We start from the raw sequence: 21877 nt of genomic DNA on the forward strand, positions 1-21877 counted from the left end.
TTACAAAGACAGAGGGTTCTGCACTTTTCATATATGTCCACATTTTATCAAACACAGCAATTTTAGATCTCTAAAAACATGATAAAAGAATGAAATAGTTTAAGACAGAGAAATTAAATGCAGAATTATGGTCCTACAATATCTAAAGTGTTTTTCCAGATAATTAAAACCTGCTGCACAGTAGTAGTTCTTGTTAGCCAAGAGCAAATTTTGTGTCATTTTTTGGCATTGGATGTGGATGATAGACAATTGGGCACAATGTCACTGAAACTTGGTAGTAGTGATCAGTGGACCGCTATGTTCAGGTTCATGCTGAACATTGTGGCTGCAGCTGTTAATACATCACAGGTGTTTACCGTTTACATGGGTTCGCTTTCCCACTAGTGGCACTGATCGTGGTGTTATCCTTAACAAGCCACAGGCACTAATCACCGGTGTTACTGGTGGGTTAGCAGACCCATTTAAAGGCTTAAACATCTGTGATTCATGCAAGATCAGGGGTGTTTGGATTCGGGTCTAGGAACCTGCCAGACATAAATACTAATGGGTCCACTCATCATTATTTAAAGAAAAATATGCAAAGTTTTCAAGAATGAGATACAGAATACCATGCCTCTTTTAGCCCATATAACATGATGCGGGATTAAAACCAAACCAGTATATATATTCCAGAAGGAACAGACTCCCAACTGTAGACAGCCCTATTTCAACCTGATTTGGTCTCCTCAGTACAACATAGGGAACTGGCTTGGCTGGGTGAGAGGCTTGTGACTAGGGTCAGGAAGTAAGAGTTCTCCTTACAGAGACTGCCAATTAAGGCCACCATGTAGGCACGTGGAGTCTTATAGCCATGGATGCTCCACTAGGGTGAGTCTGGAATATATGCAACGTTTTCCAGGATGGGATAGTGAAAACCACGCCTCTTTTAACTACCTTGTAAGGCAGCTCCATTGACATCAAACATGACATACAAGAGGCATTATGACATGATGCATCACTTTTTAGTAAGATAATCATACCAAACAAGAGATTGGCACCACACTAATAAAAGTGCAGCTCACAGAAGAGAATAAGGATTCATTGTTGTAAAGAACAAAAATGTATTACTACCAAATGTGAAATAAAGTCTGAATGTGTCTTTCCTACTTATTCTATGCTTGAGATATCCAGGTATGTGTATAGAAAGTGAAGGTTTTTCCCAAATCAACATAATATCAGAAGTCATACAAGTTTTCCAGACTATAACATTTAATAAACAATTTATAGGAAGGGTCATTAATGGTTGATCAATGGAGGTACATTTGGCACCTTTGCTAATAGATGATTGCAGTGGCACTTTAGATACTGCTACACTAGGGATGGAGTCGGAAGCAGACAGATGAGTCAATAGTGTAGCAGACGTCCATGCTTACTGCCAGAAATGCTCCAAGTGAATGAGGGATGAGCCTGCAGTGAGCCTGGATAGCCTATACACTATGAACTGAGATATTTGCTTTGCCCTACACCCTAGTGTAGACACATCCCAAGCACTGGGGCAATCACATAACTGGTGAGACTTCCATGTTTTTACACCCCCCACCATTCGCCTATTATTGACCAATCCATTTATAGCTCAGGAAACCTGCTTTAACAGAATGTAAGCAAATCATGATATAGTGTTGATTTTTGTTATGAAGAATTGCAAACCCTAAAAAAATAGACATCTATTTAGTGTCTCAATTAAGTGTGTCAAATAATTAAAGGGGTATTCCGGGAATATGAACGTCTGACACAAAAACCCATGATGATATAAATAAATGAATACAACAATACTCAATGTCATTAGTCACAAAATGGAGCTTAAATAATTTGATTTTATGATTTACAAAATTTATGGCCTCTTTAAAGTAGGTGGAGTTATCACTAAGATGGCCGCCACTGGAAAATACAAGTCCCATGATCCTTTAGTTCTCAGTAACTCCTCCTTCCTCTTATGCTCTGCCCCCAGTGATGATGTAACAGGTTTTCTTGCTTTGTTACCATAGTAATAATGTGTAACTGCCATCACTACAACACTGGCCATACTGGATGCACTGCAACCAACCGACTACAGCCAAACATAGTGGTGATCACATGACCTGCCCAGGCAGGTGCAGGACATGTGATGTGGACATGTGACCAGCGGCCATCTTCTGTTCTGCAACGGACCGCGCGGAGGAAATTAACGGACTGATTAAAGGGCCAGTAGCATTTTAATTCTTCATTACAGTCTATGTCATCAGCATTTTCTGCTAAGGGGAGCAAAATTTTAAATAACAACTAATTACACATTAGCTTATATTTTAAGGACCCATTTGTATATGAATTATGCTGATTCCTGGAATACCCCTTTAAGCTTAAAGGGAACCTGTCAGCAGAAATTGACCTAATAAACCAATACCAGTGTGTTGCCAAGCAGCTGAAGACCGTTCAGATCATGTTTCTTTCATGGCCCAGTGGTCTCATCCAGAAAATCAACTTTGAAATGAGATTTAAACTGGATGTATAAAGTCAAGGAGGCGGAAAGTTGAACTATGAAGTCAAGCTCGCTCTTCCCCAGAAAGCCCCCTACACTGTAACTGATTGTCCTGCATCCAGAGACATCACTAACCAGATCTCCTTATGTCGATACATGATGTCAATCACAGAGGAGGAGACATTCAAATCTCCCCACCTTGACATCAATGTTAAACTTTCCACCTCCTTAACTTTATACAACCAATTTACATCTCACTTAAATGTTGATTTTTTAGATGATGCCGCAACACTGGTCAATGAAAGAAACAAAAACTAGACGCTATTACACTGTTTGACAATGTACTGGTAGTGGTTTATTAGGCTAATCACTGATGACAGGTTCCCTTTAACTGAAGAAGTATTCCAGGAATGTTGGATTGCTGGCTTATTCTTAGAATAAACCATCAGCATCAAATCACAAATGTCTGACTTGCTGCTTTTTGGAGGTGCTACATTAGAGCACTGTGGTCTGTGTAATGTTTACTTTTACCTAAAGAATATACCATAGTCAAGCTTCATTCCATTTACTTAAAGAGGTATTCCCATCTTCTGTATTTATGACTTATCTACAGAATATTTCCTGCTCCGCATGCATGGCCACTACCCATTCATGTATGGGACCACCATGTCTGTAGTCTTGGCTATTTGTGGTGCTCCAATAGATTTCAACAGAGAGTGTCGACACATGTGTAGCAAACTCTCCATTTAGTTGGGCTGCAGGATGGGGGGTCCTAGAGGTAGGACCCGCACCTACAATATATTTATTGCATATACTGTGGATATGTCATCAATATAAAAAGTGGGTATACCCCATTAAATGGAACAAAAGCTTCCATACCCTACATTGCTCTGTACAGTCACTACTATAGGTGTAGTGTGCATGTAGATGAACTGTGGTAAGCAGATATTGATGGCCCATTCTTTTTCTGCTCCCAGAATAAACCTTAAACTAATTAATCACCAGAGCCACTGGCTACAGAAATCATGATATCTAGCAAGTTTTACATTTATACTCTGCAAATTATCAAAAAATAAAATTCAGAATATTTCAAACAAATATATTTAACCTACATATCTATCAAAATGTTAAAGCAAAAATATGCCTATTTCAAAAAGTAAGAATTCTTGAAATTGATTGCAACAGAATGTTATTTTTAACTTAGTGTGACAAGAAAGATTCTTTACATTTCCCATCGGATTCTCTAAGTATTCATATAAAATGTTGTGGCCACAGATGAAATCTGGAAACAGCACCAAATTGCAAATCTGAGTCCAGATGTACAGAACAGATGGTGGGAAGACAGAACTCTTATAATGATGAGCACAGGGAAATTAGGAGAGAGTATATGTCATTTTAAAAGTGACAGCTTCACATCAAAATATGTGCAAGGGTTGTCATACCCTATAGGTATTTCATATGCTAAAAATAAAATAAAAATATAAAGTGAAATAAAAAACTGGACACAAGTCCTATAGATTTACGACTTTGTTCCACGTTTGAGTGCAGGTCTGTGTATATAAATATTAGTTCACATTGAAGGCTTTACAATTAATCGAGCAAAAATACACCCATATAGGCACAAATAAAAATAGGAGGACACGTGTGCATACATTACTGGAGTTCACCTTCTTTCTGAGTAATACTCCAAAACTAGTTATGGCATTATGAAATTCCCCATTCATCTTAATTAGGTTTTCACATGGACATGCTACAGAACAAAAAACCCATTTAGATTTATGGTATAATACAAATATTTAAGCATCCACACATTACACACTATTTTCAATTGTTATTACCACATATCCTAAGACTAGACTAACATTTTTATTTATTTTACTTGAAATTATTTAATTGACACAAATCAGTAGGCTGTTGTGCACACCATGAACTTGGGGGGGGGAGGAGACAGATTTAACAAGGTTTTTATGGCAGTTTTATGGTGAACAAGCTCTGAAATAATCACAATTCCTAGTGCATGGCCAGGAATTGTGACTATTTTCCTCCTTACTCTGCCTCCACACTAAATGGGCATGTAAGGGCAATCCCCAGCAGTGGGGTGGGAGGCATGGGGCATTCCTCAAACCTAAACACTTCCTATAAAATGTGGACATTCTTCTAATTTGTCTTGTGGGATACATGTGGGGTCATTTTTCCAAGTCCTCGCCTTCTGGAAAAATTACTCAGTGATCACTATCTGTGCTTTAGTGAGGTCCTAAAGTCTGAGGTCCTTAAGATTTGTAGCATTTACAAAGTTTACATTTCAACATAGACTTTATTTTAAATTCATATCTGAAATTCCATTTGATCAGAACCCAAATGGTTTTGCAAACTTTTCCACATGTATAGTTTTCATTTAATTGCATGCACTTATCAATTAATATAATATTTTTACATAGAATCTGATTTATTAATCAACAATTTTAGGTTTAGGGTGGAATCTATTTTTCAACAAAGGAATCCCTTTGTGCATCTCATAATGGATATCGGAAAACATTTTTCTTAAAATATAGTTAAAAAAAAATGGTTATTTGTTAATTTCGTTGGTTTTCATGTTTTTATGTGCAGAGTAATGCTGAATGTGTTCATGTAAGTGAATGTATGTAGCAGACATAAGTGAGTACTTGGACCTAGCAGAGCAATCTGTGAAAATGGATGTAGCAGAGCTTTGTAAATGAATGGATGTAGTAAGGTTGACTGCATGAGTGTAGCATGGCTGAGTGAGTGTATGGATGTAGCAGAACTGTATGTGCTGTGCATGTGTGTTAAATGTTTCCTTTTTTGAATGACTAAATCTTGGGTGCCTCTTCTAGTAAGCTACGTCTTATAGTCCTAAAAAATATTTTATTATGGTTTAGCTTTGATTCACTAAAGTAAACATTTGTACTGAAATTTTTTTTTTTTCTGGTTAATGAACAACTCTAAAGAAATTACATTGTTACCATTACTAAGATGGTCTGTCACCATTAGATTATGGTTATCGGTAATCTTTAAAGCTTAATAATACTGAAGACCTATCAATAGAATAGGTGATCAATGTCAGATCGCTGGTGCTCCTACATTTAGGTAAATGCTCTTAGTGGAATTACACAGTTCAAGTACAAAACAGAGATTGAACCTGTGATTTTGGTTCTATTCTTTGCATTGATTCCAAAGCCAGGGTCCAAGTGTTCACTGATAAAATATTGACATATTTTGCAACAAGCAAGAGTAGAAAGTAGAAAATGATCTCTCATGATTCTTTACTTAAAGGGGTATACCGGGAATATGACGTCTGATACAAAAACCCATAAAGCTATAAATAAATGAATATAACAAAACTCAATGTCAGTAGACACAAAATGAAGCTTAAAGGGCAGCTACCACCCCGATTCTACCTATAAAGGTAGAAGGGGTGGTAGGTGGATGGATGGGACGTGAGGATAGCCCTTTTTTGGGCTAATCCTCACGTCCCGGGTGTCTTTTACAAAACTTTATTACATGTATATGCAAATTTTTTTATGTGGCTACTGGGGCGTGGAGTAGCCGGACATGAGGCTACTAGTCGCAGCTACTCCTGGGACTCGTCCGAGTCCCCCGGCTACTCCGCATGCGCAGTAGTTCCGGCCCCGGAGCCGCGGCCACGCAGCCGAAGGCCTGCGGTCTGCGTATGCGCAGAACGCAGGGGACCCGGACAAGGGCGCGCAGCTACCAGGAGCTGCGCGCCGAAGATTCCCTGGTAGGCGGAGTAACGCGGCTACTGGGGCATGGAGTAGCCGCGACTAGTAGCCTCATGTCCGGCTACTCCACGCCCCAGTAGCCGCATAAAAAAATTTGCATATACATGTAATAAAGTTTTGTAAAAGACACCCAGGACGTGAGGATTAGCCCAAAAAAGGGCTATCCTCACGTCCCATCCATCCACCTACCACGCCTTCTACCTTTATAGGTAGAATCAGGGTGGTAGGTTCCTTTTAAATAGTTTGATTTTAAAATTCACACAATTTTATGGCCTCTGTAAAGTATGCTAAATTATAATCAAGATGGCCACCACTGGAAACTCCAAGTCCCTTGATCCTCTAGTTCTCAGCAAATCCTCCTCACTCCTATGTTCTGCTCCCAGTGATGGTCTAACAGACTTTTTTGCTCTGTTACCATAGTAATGATGTGTGTACATAGTGCGTACATTGCCTCACTGAGAAGGGTCTCACCACAACACTGGTCATACTGGATGCACTGCAACCGACTGACTACAGCTAAACATAGTGGTGATCACATGACATGCCCAGGCAGATGCAGGACATGTGATGTGGACATGTGACCAGTGGCCAAATTTTGTCCTGTGTCTGCTCCAACGGACTGATTAATGGGCCATTAGCATTTTAATTCTTCATTACAGTCTATGTCAACAGCATTTTTCTGCTAAAGGGAGCAAAATTTTAAATAACAACTAATTACATATTAGCTTATATTTTATTGACCCATTTGTACATGAATTATGCTAATTCCTAGAATAGCCCTTTAAACATTTCTGGAACAATTGATTATTAACTATGTAAAGACAGAAGGAAATGGGAAAAGAAAATGTAAAACTAACGACTGGTCTTTCTTCTTACAGCTATATTGTGGGCCTCTCATATGGAAAGTTAGATGTATACACATGGCTTTTCATGGGAGAATTAAGATGACTTATTCATAGTGCAAATATTGTAAATCAAACGGACTTCAATAAAATAGTTTTTGACCAATATTTTCACAAAAAGAATAAAATAAAATATATGTGCTAAAGTGTATATATATATAAACCAGAATGTACACCAGACTGTACACCAGAATGCCCAGTTTAGTGACGAAATTTGTGTCACATGAAGAATGACATATGTGTGGTGGACAGTTCTTAAATACATGTGCAAGCAGTTTTCACATAAAAGAATTTGCAAAGCCTGACAGAAAACTGTTGCAAGGTTCATAGTTAAAGTGCCCCAATGCAGAGTCTCTGGAGAAGTGGTATATACTTGCCCAAGGTTCTTCGCTTTTACACATGACTTCAAGGGGTTGGCCACTGTTTACCATAAATTGCCTATGTGCCATTACTTCCCTAATAATATTCCCTGAATGTTCACCACTTGATTCTTTATCCCTGGTGCTTCCTTTAGTGATGTGTGCAGACTCTCTGTAGGATTCTTGTTTTCATGTCTCTGAACTAATAAATGGGTGGGACCTACAGCAGGAGATTATGACTCATCCTGGCCCCCTTCCCCTTTACTCTCAGTGTGTGGGTCAGTGAGACGGCTGGAGAGAAAGAAAAACACACTGGAGGCTGTCATTGTGACAGACTGAAGGAGAGAGAAACAGGAAGTTGTGTAGAGATTCAGAATGCAGCATGTGGAGAACAGGGAAAAGACTGAAGCTCTCACAGGAGGCGAAAAAGCAACCAGGATATGTATGACAAAGATCTTTGCAGATGTCTCTGAATTAGGGTAACTTGTAAAACTCACTATGGACCCCACCACTCCATTAAGAAAGCCTGGGTTTTGGGCAGTCCCAATTTTTCAGTCCACTTATGTAAGGTCAGTAGTTCAGGCACACTGAGCTCTCTCTGCACCCTGTGAGTTATGTTGCTGTATGTTGTTTGGGAGGCTGTGTAGTAGGCACAGCCAGTAGGCAAAGACTCTCTACAATTTTGTCAACTTTATTGACAGATATTATATATGTATACACTATAAAATGTACAAAAGTATAACATTTTGTATAATAAATTGATGCTTCTTTTCTAACTATAATTATTTTATTTTCTCTCATATATGTGGATATAGTATTTGTGTATGTATCTATCAGTCTCATTTTTGTATTTTTGTACTTAGGTTTATCAAATGGTCATTGCTGTGCCTCCCTCACAAAAATGCCTTTCCACCACAGGAGATGACTACCCTGCTACCTAATCCCATACAATATGCACATAAATATATATATATAATGCAGATTCCAAACGTGAAGTTCTGCTTTGAGCAATGGGAAAATTCTTTTAATGAAAAGGTTACGAACAAAGGGAAAGCATTGCTATTGTTTCATACATCTGTGAAGATGAATGGGTATACAGGGATTATATGACAGAGCCGCTTCAACAATGTATGTATGTAGGCGAATTCTTCTTTATAATAAATCCATTAGCTCCCTCAAATGAAACCAAGAAATGAAACCTAAATATCAGCTCTCAGTATTTGGAATTATTGCTGCTGTTTTGTATGATTTTTGTACATTTTTTTTACTTGATCTTCATTAAATACTAAGCGAAAAATTAATTGTTGGTATAATTAGAGTTAATAACACATTGATTTAATATCCTTCTATGACATCACATTGAAACTATGCATATTTTACATTTCAGCAAATCAATGTTATTGTTTGTATAATGAAAAGTTATACACTTTTCCAATATACTTTCTGTATGAATTCCTTGCGATTTTATAGATCTTGGCTTGCTGTCATTCTGTTGAAGGCTTGTATTTTTACTTTCAGAGGACAGAAATCTGACCATAATTATGTGATGGTCTTATAGTTGTAAAAATCATTAGTATCATAAAGAGTAATCAGAGATGTGTGATATAACGAGCCGGGCACCTGTGCGACCATGATCAGATTTCGGTCCACTGAAAATAAACAATGTAGCCTTCTATGGAATGACAGCAAACGGAGATCTAGAAAACAATGAGGAACTGATACAGAAAATATATTGGGATATTGTATAACTTTTTATTATAAATGTTAACATTTATTTGCTAAAATGGGAATACCCCTTTAAATGTAATATGAACATACAATATGCCAGGGATTCATTTCCTATTATTGTGTAATATTGCAAATGTGCAAAGCCAATTAACTATCTTATATACTCGAGTATAAGTGTGCTGAAAAACCTAAATTTGGCTTATACTTGAGTTAAAAAGAAGAAAGTCAATACTCACCTTTGCATTTTTTATGTGTTAGGCATACTGAGCTGGCTATATACTGGGGGCAGCTGGCTGGCTATATACTGAGGCAGGGGCTGGCTATATACTGGGGGAAGGCTTGCTATGTGCTAGTGACTAACAGGCTATATACTGGGGCGGGCAGGCTAGCTATACACTGAAGAAGGCTGGCTATATACTGGGGACTGGCTGGCCATGTACTGGGGGCTACCTGACTATGCACTGGGGCTGGCTGGCTATATACCGGGGTTGCCTATATACAGGGCACTAGCTAGCTATATACTGAGGGGTTTATATATACTTGGGGCAGGGACTGGCTTGCTATGAGATTAGTAAAGGGGAGTTAAGGATTATGGCACATACCGCTTTAGTCAGCATCAAACCATACAAACCAAACAAACCAGCCTACCAATGTCGTAGGTACTACTTACTAAGGATCAGATCCATTCTCTGTTTCCATTCTGCTATTCAATATGGAGGGATTTAATTAAAAGACGACTGGAAGTGGCTATTGGACTCCACCTATGACTGATTTATAGCCTACCTTAGTGCATTCCTAGGTCATCCTTCTAACATACATTCTCTAGATATAGGGTCAGAAAGTAAGCATTCACCTTATAGAGAGTTTCCCAATTAAGGCTGCCTTACGGCTTGTGGAGACTTATAGTCATTGATGCTCCACTTGGGGATTCTAGGAAATATGCAAATATGTTTTCCACCGTGGGACAAGGAAAACAATGCCTCTTTTTTGCCTCTTTCATATATTTCTCTACAAATGAAATTTATACTTTGCCAATGCACCCCTGAAATGACTGTGAATACAGAGATGTTTAACAATGGATTACAAATATATCTTGAAGAAAACATTTCTGAGCAAAGGAATGCTGGATATAAAAATAAATCAACCAAGTAGTCTAGTAAGCAGTCTAGTTGTCCAGAATGAGCAAACTCATCATAAACATATATATGCATGCACAGCAAAATGATCCCTACATAATACTGAAGAGGAAAATGAAAGTTGATGTGTAGTTTGTAATACAGTGAAATCCATACTGTATTGTAAAAACAAAGCAATCTAAAAGCCTTTTGTGTTGTACTCATCAGTGCACATGAGCTATATACGGTCAAGGACCGATCCAAAAGTCCACATTAAAAAGTCATAAATTATGAAATTTCATAAAAAAATTAAATCTCTGACAGGAGCTCCTAATTACACGAAATGTCACCCGACTCGATTATTGTATTTTTTTCTAAAATTGTCAGAGCCAACCCAGCATGCCATGGAAGAAACTATTCAGGCGAAACCCAGGGTTGGGCACGTATAACTGGCATCATTGTTTTTGACTATGCTACAGTTGTACAAACCTCCTATATATAGCAAGCTGTTGGGAATTTTCCTGAGGTTGGAAGAGGATAAAGACTAGCGTTTTACGGTCTGAATGGTGGTTTATTCTTGAAGAAAATCCTCTGGTCGTGTAAATCCTGTATTGGCTCTAAAGATTTTAGATGAAAATATATTAATATCAAGTGACATTTTGTGTAATTAGGAGCAACCGGTCAGAGGTTTAATTCTTTCTGCAATTTCTTTGAATATGAGTGGCACTATACAATTTAATATGAAGTTTTTCATTTTTTGTGTTTACTTTCCTCTATTGGTTTAATATAGTAAAATCAAATATTATGAGGAGTTTTGAACCCTGCTGACAGCACGTTATAGCACTTTAAGCATTTGTCATGCAAGAAATCCAAGTTTTCATGGGAATAATTTTTTGGGAAATATGATTTTCATGACAAAGAAAAATAGATAAAAGTGATGCTCACCATTACCGATATTTCTCAGTTTTGATTCTGTCTTGGTCTCCAATAGTATATGCACCTACACAGAACTCGCTGAGCTGAAGGCTCACTGGGGATTCTAAATCCACTGGAGAAATGTATTTGCACTGCAGATTTTTTAAACAGGATTTTGGGCAAGATTTGGAAAAATCCCATAGGTCTAAGAAAGTTTAAAGATTCTTGCTCTTTGGGATTCATCAAACACAAATAATACACAACCTCAATGTGGGCTTGTCTTAACGTACATATTATTTATAATATAAAACAAAAGTAAAGTTTTAAGGACAAAGTAAATGGGTGAAATTACCTACAAAAGTGTTGTGTAAAAAGTTTTGATATAACAACCCAATCATGGATATTGGTCCATAGTTTAGAAAACAATTAATTGACATTGTGGTAGTTTAATGCATTATGTAGACGAATAATGTATAGATCCATGTACTATGATGTTACTGTAAATCTCTGTAGGTAAGCTGTGACAGAATTGTGTATCCCTAGTGAGCACGGCTTAACACAGAAGAAGCACAAATCTTTCCCTCATACCTTTCCTCTGTAGGATACACTCCTGCCTTTACCTTACTCATACTAATGGGATATACTGAACAGACTGTGATACCGGCCTTACTCCCGCAGCTAAAATACATCAGTATATCAGTTTCCCAAACAAATATATTTGGTGCCAAGTTGTGATTCAGTTTCAATGTCACCGTATTAATTTTTAGACAATGCTCAAAGGTTCTCGATGTGGTATGGGCCTAGTGTGTTTTTTCTGTAATTGCTTAGCAATGCTTTAGGAACATGTGAACAAAGCATTAAAGGAAATTTACCACCAGGATGAATGATTTTAAACCAAGCTCACATAAGTGCTGGTGTGTGCCCCCTCTGACAGGATCAATTCTTCTTTGGCTTCTTATTCCCTGTTTGAGGGGCATATTAACATATATGGAGCCCGGAGCCCCTCAGACTCATTTGCATAATTTTTAAAGCCTTACTTTACAAGCCTTTAAAAACAAGCGCATAGAAGTTGAAAGCAGAGCCGATTCCGCCAGGGGGGGCACACACCAGCATGTAAGAGTGCTTGGTTCCTTTAAGCAATATTAGCAGAGTTTAAGGAAACTGCTGCAGCGCTCACATGATTTCATAATAACAAAACCTTTATTCAGACATATAAAATACGGCATAGAAACAACAGTGTCAGACTTGGGCTTCCATAGCTTACAAAATAAAATGATTGCTGGGGTCGAAATTTGGACTACTATGAAATAGATCATAATGACATGCAATTGGATTGTCTTCTGGTGGACCTCTGGGTTCCAGTATTGGAGTAGAACCTGACCCCACATAGGGATTCTCTGAGACTCGGTTGCGCCAATTCAACACTGCAAAGCAATGTTAAAAAAATAAATAAAAGATAATATTCCATACCTAAAAACTGGCCCTTATTCACGTGTATCTTGACTATGAAATGTTAAAAATCTTTTTTATTGTTTGATTTGAATTGTTTTATTTGCTGTGAAACATTGAAGATTTGTATATGTAGGTTTCATGTGAAAATATGATAAATTTGTTGCAGACCAGAATTCTCTATACACTAGAGAAAAATTAGCTAAAATGAAGCCAAATGTAAGGGTAAGTTATTCTGAGGCAAATCCATATTTGTAAATTTTATTTAGAGGAGGGGAAAGATTTGCATCTGTTCGCTGGGGTTACAGACATGACAAACTTTCAGCCAAGGCAAAATGCAACAGTCAAAGAAAAGTCCAAGAGAGATGAGAAAATATAGTTGAAATACATTGGAGAGTGAGATAAAGTAGTTTCTAAGGCTCGAGGGCTACATCAAGCTAAGATTGAGATCCATTATACCAAATGGGAAATGCTCAGAACATCTACAACTCATTTAGAATGACAAAATCAACACAGAATCCCTCTAATAAAAAAAAGCTATAGCTGCAGAAAATATTGGGTCATCGGTCCATTGACTGTAGCAAAAATTGAAGAGGTATGGTAAAAGCTATTGAGCCAAAATGAAAAGTTTAGAAGTCTGAAACAGAATCGGAATTTTGAAGTAACATAGACAATGTCCTGAAATGAACCCAGCGGAGAAGCTGTTCTGTGTAATAAGCAATTAATACTCAGAAAGCTATCATTGTATAGTACAGAGTGTACTACAAATCATTGCTGCTGATGTAAAAACCTGTCAGATTTTGAGAAGCTTTTGATTGCAATTATTGCAGTTAGAAGTCATTCATCCAGTTATAAAATTAAGGGACAATTACTGCCTGCAAGAGTTGAATATCTGCCTTAAAGGCAAAGGGTTGTTATAAAGAATTGTTCCTAATCTACAGTATATGCTTTCCAATTTAGAAATAAGGTGATAGTATAATATATTTTATGTAGGCACAAAAACAATTAAAACCAGTTGAAACATGACTATACAACAAAATTTTCTCTGTTAAACAGATTATATGAAAGAAGCTTCCTTTTCATGTTTTTTACCATCTTGACTGAATTTATCTTTCATTTAAAGTTACCAATTACTGATTGTGTTGTAATAGAAAGTTTTTGGGAAATTGGTTTTAACTTGTTATAATCAGAACCGCAAATTTCAAATCCACAAAATTCAGATCCTTGCTGAACATTGTGGGATCGGGCCCCCAAATCCGGACTTAAGTTAAAAGTTTGGGGTTTGGTTTGGGCCTGGCTCACATCCTGTCATTCAACACCCGCGATCAGTGCTGGCACTCGAAGAGGAATAACTATCTCCCAGAAAATGCCAGCACGCAGGAGCAGATGGCCATTTGAATGCTTTTAAAGAGTTAACCAAGAGTTGAATAGGAGGGGTTCAGGTCCCCGGATCCGACCTAAACATTTTTTGACATACAGGACCTCACTGAATCCGTTCATCACTAGTTATAAATGGGGATGATCAGGCCTGAACCTGAAATGCCAATGGGCATTTGAAGCCCCTGCTGCTAACACCTGCTAATCCCTATTTATAAGGCAGTATCACCAAAATGTAAGAAATAGCTATTCTGTAGAGATCCCATTTTTAAAATGAGTAATTAAAGAAGCCATTATTCTATTTGCTCTATTCCCTTTGTAGATTTTTTAAAATATTAATTGAAAGAGTAAACCATTAAGTCTCCAAGTGATCTATCTACTGTCTAGTAAAGCCCTTCAACAATACATAACAATGAAATCTCTGGAAAGCATCCATACTTTTTATTGTACTTTTTTCTCTGGGGGCTTAATTATAATAAATCCTTATTAAAGAAACACCATAGATCTCTATTAGCCACAGAGTATAATAAACTTGTCAGAATATTTTTTATGGACTTAGACTTTAGGTTGTTATCCATCTCCCTCATTTTTACTAGTATCTTGTTAATAAGCCTGCCTTCATATGTTTTCATTAACAAATGACTAGATTTAATATTCTCAGCGAGCTATAAATATCAGCCTTCACTAATGCACAAAGTATTAAAAATGGCATTTTAAATGGGGTTAATGCAAATTTTATAGTCAACTGCATCGAAAAGTTGCCTCAATTTATGTGACTATGCAATTACAAAAGATATTGGGGCACATTTACTTACCCGGTCCAGTCGCGATCCAGCGGCGCGTTCTCTGCTCTGCATTCGGGTCCGGCCGGGATTTATGAATGTAGTTCTTCCGCCGTCCACCAGGTGGCGCTGCTGCGCTGAAAGTCATCTCATCGCGCCGGAATTCACCACCTCGGACCAAGTGAAGGTAAGCGCTGCCCAAGCGACACTTTTTCGGTTTTTAAATGCGGCGGTTTTTCCGAATACGTCGGGTTTTCGTTCGGCCACGCCCCCCGATTTCCGTCGCGCGCATGCCGGCGCCGATGCGCCACAATCCGATCGCGTGCGCCACAATCCCGGGGCAATTCAGGTACAATCGGCGCAAATCGGAAATATTTGCGTAACACGTCGGGAAAACGCGAATCGGGCCTTTAGTAAATGACCCCCATTCTATTTAATTCTTATCTACTTGACTACATGGCTGTTTTTTCTCTGAAATGAAAAAAAAAACATATTTTATGACTCTAGTTGAATGACACGTGTAATGTGTGTAACCATTATATTGGTTAGATATAGATGTACATAATTTTACAAAAGAGGATGAACTATTTCACTCAAGGAGTGGGACCACTGGCTCTGAATGATCAATCAATCTCGTCATTTTCCTGACTAACCAATTCAAGGTTATATAAAAGAAATCTGGAAGGAATTTTACAAGGAAGTGTTAACAAAAAGATAAAGGGGGTTATTTATCATTGGTTTTTGAGGACAATCATAGGCTAATTTGGTAAAGGGCAGAGATTTGGTATTCAGGAAAAAAAGAAAGGAATCCAGAGCATTTTAACTTAAGGGCAGAACCACCAAAAATGTCACATGTCCCCTAGTTTATGGCTTTCCTATTTCAATAAGTAGGACTTCCCAGTGAACTATGACCAATTCTGGGCACTGAATAATAATACTTTAAAGGTGGACTCTAGGTGGGTATTCTGGGTTATGGTTAGGTTTGCTGTTGCAAGTTCTAAATTTTAGACCATTGTTCCTCAATGAGGGAACATCCAAAATCTGATTTCCAGTTGGAGGTATAAGTATATAAATGTGTAGCTTAGGAAATGAGGACCAGGTGTGCGTAAATTTGAAATCTCAAGGAATTTAATTCATAAGAAGCGTGGAAGAAAGAAGTGGTGGTTTTGGGAGAAGGGAAGCAATATATGAGCAATGAGAAATATAGGTCAAATTGCCTTTTGAGTTACTCAGATGATTCATTACCTTACAATGATAGGAGTTAGTAAACTTTGTTACTCTTTAATGTCTTATTTTAGACATTGTATGTTACCCAAAATCTGTAAAGCGCTACGGAATATATAAAGATTATTATTTTTATTATTATTTTCGTGATTCTAACAAAGGCCAGAGGGGAATGGGAGACCAAAACTGTAAGGGCACTTTTGTTATAGGGTTGGAAATAGGTGGATCAGACATAAAGGATCTATAGAATTTAATCAACTGTAACGGAAGCTATATTTTTCTCTTCCAGAGTAATAAATGGGCTCATCTTTGGAGGAGGCACAGTTAGCTATTCCTAATAGCTTGTTAATATTTTATTCAAAAAGGCTTCCATTAGGTTTATATAAGGTTGAATGGCCCACTCTATGGATCAAATATTCACTCCATTCACAAAGAGACATAGATTTATCAGAAGTGTCTGAGAGCAGACCTGTTCTAGTTGCCCATGGCAACCAATCAAAGCTCAGCATTAAAAATGCAAACTGAGCTCTGATTGGTTGCCTTGGGCACTTTGAAAATCCTCCCTCAGTTCGTATTGTCTGCAGTGTGTGCTCTAGAACTAATTAGAAAATATTTTCTAATAGTTTTGCAGTATTGGGGAGGGGGGATCTACTTATGAAAATAAAGCAGAATTCTAGTGCAGTGTACACCAAAAATATTTGAAAAACATTGGGGTTAAAGTCTTTAAGACAGTTCAGATATAATTTCCTGACTTTTACAAAAAGAGGGCACAACTTGTCTCAAAATGTGACAAATACATTGTACTGACACAAACTAAGCCAACTAAAAGAAGGTGGAGTGTAAAACTAGACAAATTTAAACTGAAACCGGTTTCAAACATTAGAAATTGACGTGTAACAATACGTTTGTATGTTAGCATGTTATATTAGTAGCTCCAGAACAGGAAAAAATGCTTTTAAATTCTAGAATTGCAGCTGGACTTGAGGGATGAGGGATTCCTAATGTTTTCGTTGCAGACTTTGCATTGACAAAAACCCACTAAAAATGGGGCTTCGTAAAAAGATTTTAGCCAGATTAAAGGGGTATACCCATCTGGGCATTAACATTTAATTGAATTCATTTGCCATATGTAAATATTTCTTCAATTGGATGTTATTAAAAAAATGTCCCTGTGTGAAGATAATTTCTCATAAATGTAGCCATGTTGTCCCTTAGAAACGAGATAGCTTCCTCGAATACGACCACCTCACATTTTGGCAGCAGTGGCCAGACATGTACTAATTGAGTCCTGCCTGACCACCTGGATTCAGCGATCATTACTACAGGATGGTTGTGCAACATGCAGTAACTCACAGACATTTCATATACAAAAACCTTTTGTTCCTTTGTGCAATCTCTCCAGCAGAGGTGGCCGTATCTGAGGAAACTTTCTCGTTTCTAAGGGACAACATGGCTACATTTATGAGAAATTATCTTCACACAGGAACAGAATCAACAGTCCTCATTCCGTTTTTCATATTTGGATCCACATAAAAAAGAGAAATATTCCTAAACTGATAATGGCTCCCATTCAATTTCACTGTTGCTATATCTGCTACCATGACAGTTATATATACAGCCTATACTGTATATATGTCTATACTGGTAGATGTCAGTTTTGATTTGTAGTACCTGTAGTAGTTAAACAGATCTAGTAGATATGCATAATCTTTCTTATAATTTTTTGAGCTGTGATGTGCTATTCCTCCTGAATATTGATAACTAGATTGAATGAAAGATTTACAGGCCCCCTTGTTAAAAGGGGATATGTTTTAGTTAGATATGTTGCTTAGATATGAAGTGCATAGATACAGCATATAAATATACATGATAGATAAAATGTTATATAAATAGATGATATGTTATATTATATTTCACTGATCAGATCAAACTATTTCTGTTCACATTTTGTGATTCTGTAACTGGTCACTACGGCTACAGCAACTATAGATTGGAATTAAAATACACATTGCAAAGCATCAGGAATAATGTATGTTCAATAGCTGGAACACAGGAACTACGCAAAACCTTGCACAGAAATTCAGCCCCTTTCTTCATCCTCCACTCTATGACTCATATTCTCTGTGTACTTGACTTATCCAGCTGTTCTGAAGCCTGCTAAAGATGTGTAGGCTGACTATGATGTGGGCTAACATTAAGAACAGGCAAATGTTGATCGCTGTGGGGGCGCAAGTGAATTACATCAGCATATTATTACATGCCAACTTCCAAATAATCATTTGTATGAAATGCATGTTCATGAAAATCCAACTATTATTCCAAGGACAGGAAGTATTAGTATAAATGATTACAATATCTTCAGTATTATGACATCACAGTTTAAATTACATTACAATAGGTTGTAATATACAGTAGGTTAATTGAAAAGGTTTGCTAGGAATTGGTTCAATAAAAGTATCGAACCCCAGACAGCATTAAAGATAGGCACTTGAACTATTTGTCCCACTTCTTCCTATGCTTTTTTTGAGGGTGACATGACACTACTTTTAGGACTTCCTGTCTTCCGGCTGAACAGCAGCACCGACACGGTAGCAGTTGGAGCTGAAGTTCGACCAGCGGACAGGGACTCCTGACATTATATATCTTGATGATACAAGGACTCCAGTCCACGGCAGTGTGCTCAGTTCAACTAGCGCACAGGTCCATTGCCACCTGCTGAGAACACTCGAGTTTAGGTTGTGTATCTGAGTATGCGAAATTCCATTCACTCCTGCTCAATCAAGTCTCTTTCCTGTACCGGGGGCATTTGAAAAAATAAGGGGGGCATCTCATCGTTTATACTTCAGTTTTCTGTCATACAGGTCACACACCACACCACCTCCACACCAAGTGAATGGGGAATAGGTGAGCAGAGGAGCAGGTTATAGCACAATTCTTTACTATTGTACAATATTCTACTTTACTATACTGGATATAATAAGAAGAGGCTGGAACCTGTTAGTATATGCCGCAAAGTGTGAGGCAAGGGGGATACCATGTACCGGCTCTTGAGAAGTTCCCCTCACTCTTTATAGTAGCTCCTTTTGTGAATTATGGATACTGACATTTAAAGAAGATACTTAGGGATGGAACTGTCAATACACTAGAGGCCTTTTCAAATTTGTAGCTGGAAAACCCCATTTAAAGTAATAATATCTATACTAAACTAATATATAATATTTAAGGGGAACTTGTCATCAGAAATAGGCCTAATAAACCACTACTATTATGTTGTCAAGCAGCTTAACACCTTCCAGATCATGTTTCATGGCTCAGCGTGGTTCCATCATGCAGAAAATCAACTTTGAAGTGAGATGTAATCTGGTATAAAGTCAAGGAGGCGGAGATTTTTATATTGAAGATAAGCTCTCCCCACATCCTGCCATGTGGTTGACACAATGCACCTGACTTCAGAAGATCTGCCTAGTGATATTTCTGGATGCAGTACTATCAATTACCATGAAGGGGACGTTCTTGGCAAGGAGAGCTTGACTTCAGTGCTAAATTCTCTGCCTACTTGACTTTATACAACTAATTCACATCTCCCTTCAAAGCTGATTTACTGCATGATGCCACCATACAGGACCATGGAAGAAATATTATCTGGAAGGTGTTTATCTGCATGACAACATACTAGTAGTGGTTTATTAGGTCAAAATCTGCTGACAGGTTCCCTTTAAATCATCATGGGAAACTATTTTATTTTGCATATATGGAAAACTAGAAGTAGTTCCAAAATATCTAAATATCAAAACAAAATAAACAAAAATAGGCTGGAATTAATTAAAGCAAGTCAGAAATAGCTATCTACACTGGAATTAACATATAGACAACATATATGAACAATTAATATAGTACACATAGCACCAGTGTATAGCAGTGCAGTACATGTAGTACATAACATTACATGTACAGTTACAAAGATGGTTAGCAGTACATCGCTATACATCACTATAGTACATAAAAAACAGACAAAATATGGTATAGTATATATAGTACAGGTAGATAAGTACAGTACATACTGCAGAGAGATTCTACTAGGAAGCAGAAAATAAAATTAGGCCACTTTACACTAAAACAATAGATGTTGAACAATATGGTTTTAAAAAGTTTGTCTTACCCTAAAGAATTCCTTTGTCGAGCCGGAATCCAGTGTTCCATATGCTATTTCAGTTTGTTTAGAAAGATCTTCCGCACTTTCTATAGGTGACACCATTCGTTCCACAGTAAGGAAGGCAGCTAAGTTAGCCGTGTAAGATGAAATGATAATCAAGGTAAAGAACCACCACACACCTCCAACAATGCGACCAGATAGGGATCTAATAACGTATAAAGTATAAATTCATTTTTAAGATGAAATGAATTTCGGTGCAATACAGTTTAAAATTGAACATAGAGCAAAACGTTAATATACACTGTCAAAAATCTAAAATTGGTTGCAATAAAACATAACAAATGTGAGAATCCTGCAAAATACTAGCACTTTCTGACCCTAAAAGTTATTGTTGTTTGAATCAGCACTCCATGAAAACCTTACCTTAGATAGGGCGGCAGATTTACTAGTCCTAATTTGTAAAACAAAGTTAATTTGACATGGTGACCAACTTATTGTGTGCTGTGCACAATTTTGACACACGTTCTTATATTGTAAAGAAGACCTCCAGTCTGCAGACTATATACTGGGGGTCAGAGGCTGCAGACTATATACTGGGGGTCACAGGCTGCAGACTATATACTGGGGGTCAGAGGTTACAGGCTATATACTGGGGACAAGGGGCTTCTGGCTTTATACTGGGGGGCATGCTCTGGCTGGCTGTAAACTGGGGGCAGACAGGGACCAATGCATTTTCCTACCCTCAGCCAAGTCAATAGTTTTTTCCCAGTTTTGTATGTTAAAATTAGGTACCTCGGCTTATACTCGGGTCGGCTTATACTCGAGAATATACATTAAATCAGCTAAGATAACAGTCTTTGAGGATGAGCTGTCAGCTCCTTAGTTAGAACTGGGTAACGAGTACCTGTCTATTTAGAATCAGTACCTGGGATTGCAGTGTGTACCCCCTTCCCCTGGGAGAGCCTGTGTAGTAGAGTCCATGTAATGTATTGAAATACAGGAAGATATGATGCCTGTAATAGGTAGCCCTCCATAAAGTCAGTTATTGAAAGAATTTTTGGATTTGCCATGAAGCTAACCTAAAATGATACGCAGAGATGGAAACAGCAAGGAAAGGGACAATATAGCACATGGATTACTATAATTGAGTAGATGTTATTTACCATGAGGTGTCCCTTTAACCCAATCTCCTTTTGGAAAGCTACATCCCTGCCGACAAAGTCATGTCCCTATGCCATGCAAGTGCCTAAAAGACATATGAAACTAAATCTACCATCAAAATCAGGCATGATAACCTAGGGACAGTTACTCATAGAACCAGTTACTGTGGTTGTGGTAATCGTCTTATATTTGTTATCCATTGCTTCCTTCTTTCTAAAATAATGAACCATAAAGGCTCTGTAGGGCGTTACCATAGCCCTTCTGTGCACGGTCTTCACAGGATTGTACACTGTGCATGAGCAAACTCACTGCTACCATGAGGTTACAGTAGGCGATTTCGGTGCTCCTGCACAATGTAACAGAATGTGAAACTACAGCAAACAGGGGCTCTGGTAACACACTCCAGAGCCCTGCTTCATTCACATAATTTTAAAAGTTGATTTTAGATGGAATGAGAACA

At 37.8% G+C, this 21877-nt stretch overlaps 1 protein-coding gene across 6 annotated transcripts in view; it reads right to left on the reverse strand.

Annotated features, from left to right (window-relative positions):
* The window catches only part of GRIA2 (glutamate ionotropic receptor AMPA type subunit 2), a 125766-nt gene that overhangs the window by 16018 nt on the left and 87871 nt on the right, over positions 1–21877 (reverse strand). For all 6 annotated transcript variants that reach the window (XR_011849353.1, XM_072120674.1, XM_072120682.1 and 3 more), the window contains exons 12-13: positions 20263–20461; positions 1–70 (exon numbers count right to left, since the gene is read on the reverse strand). The exon at positions 1–70 is cut by the window's left edge and continues 178 nt beyond it. Coding sequence is in view for 5 of the 6 variants with exons in the window: in XM_072120674.1 (XP_071976775.1) it covers positions 1–70; positions 20263–20461 (269 nt within the window). In the remaining variant the exon portion in view is untranslated. The remainder of the gene's footprint in view (positions 71–20262; positions 20462–21877) is intronic.

Source organism: Engystomops pustulosus, chromosome 1 (genome assembly GCF_040894005.1).
Source record: "Engystomops pustulosus chromosome 1, aEngPut4.maternal, whole genome shotgun sequence".
NCBI classification, from domain to species: Eukaryota; Metazoa; Chordata; class Amphibia; order Anura; family Leptodactylidae; genus Engystomops; species Engystomops pustulosus.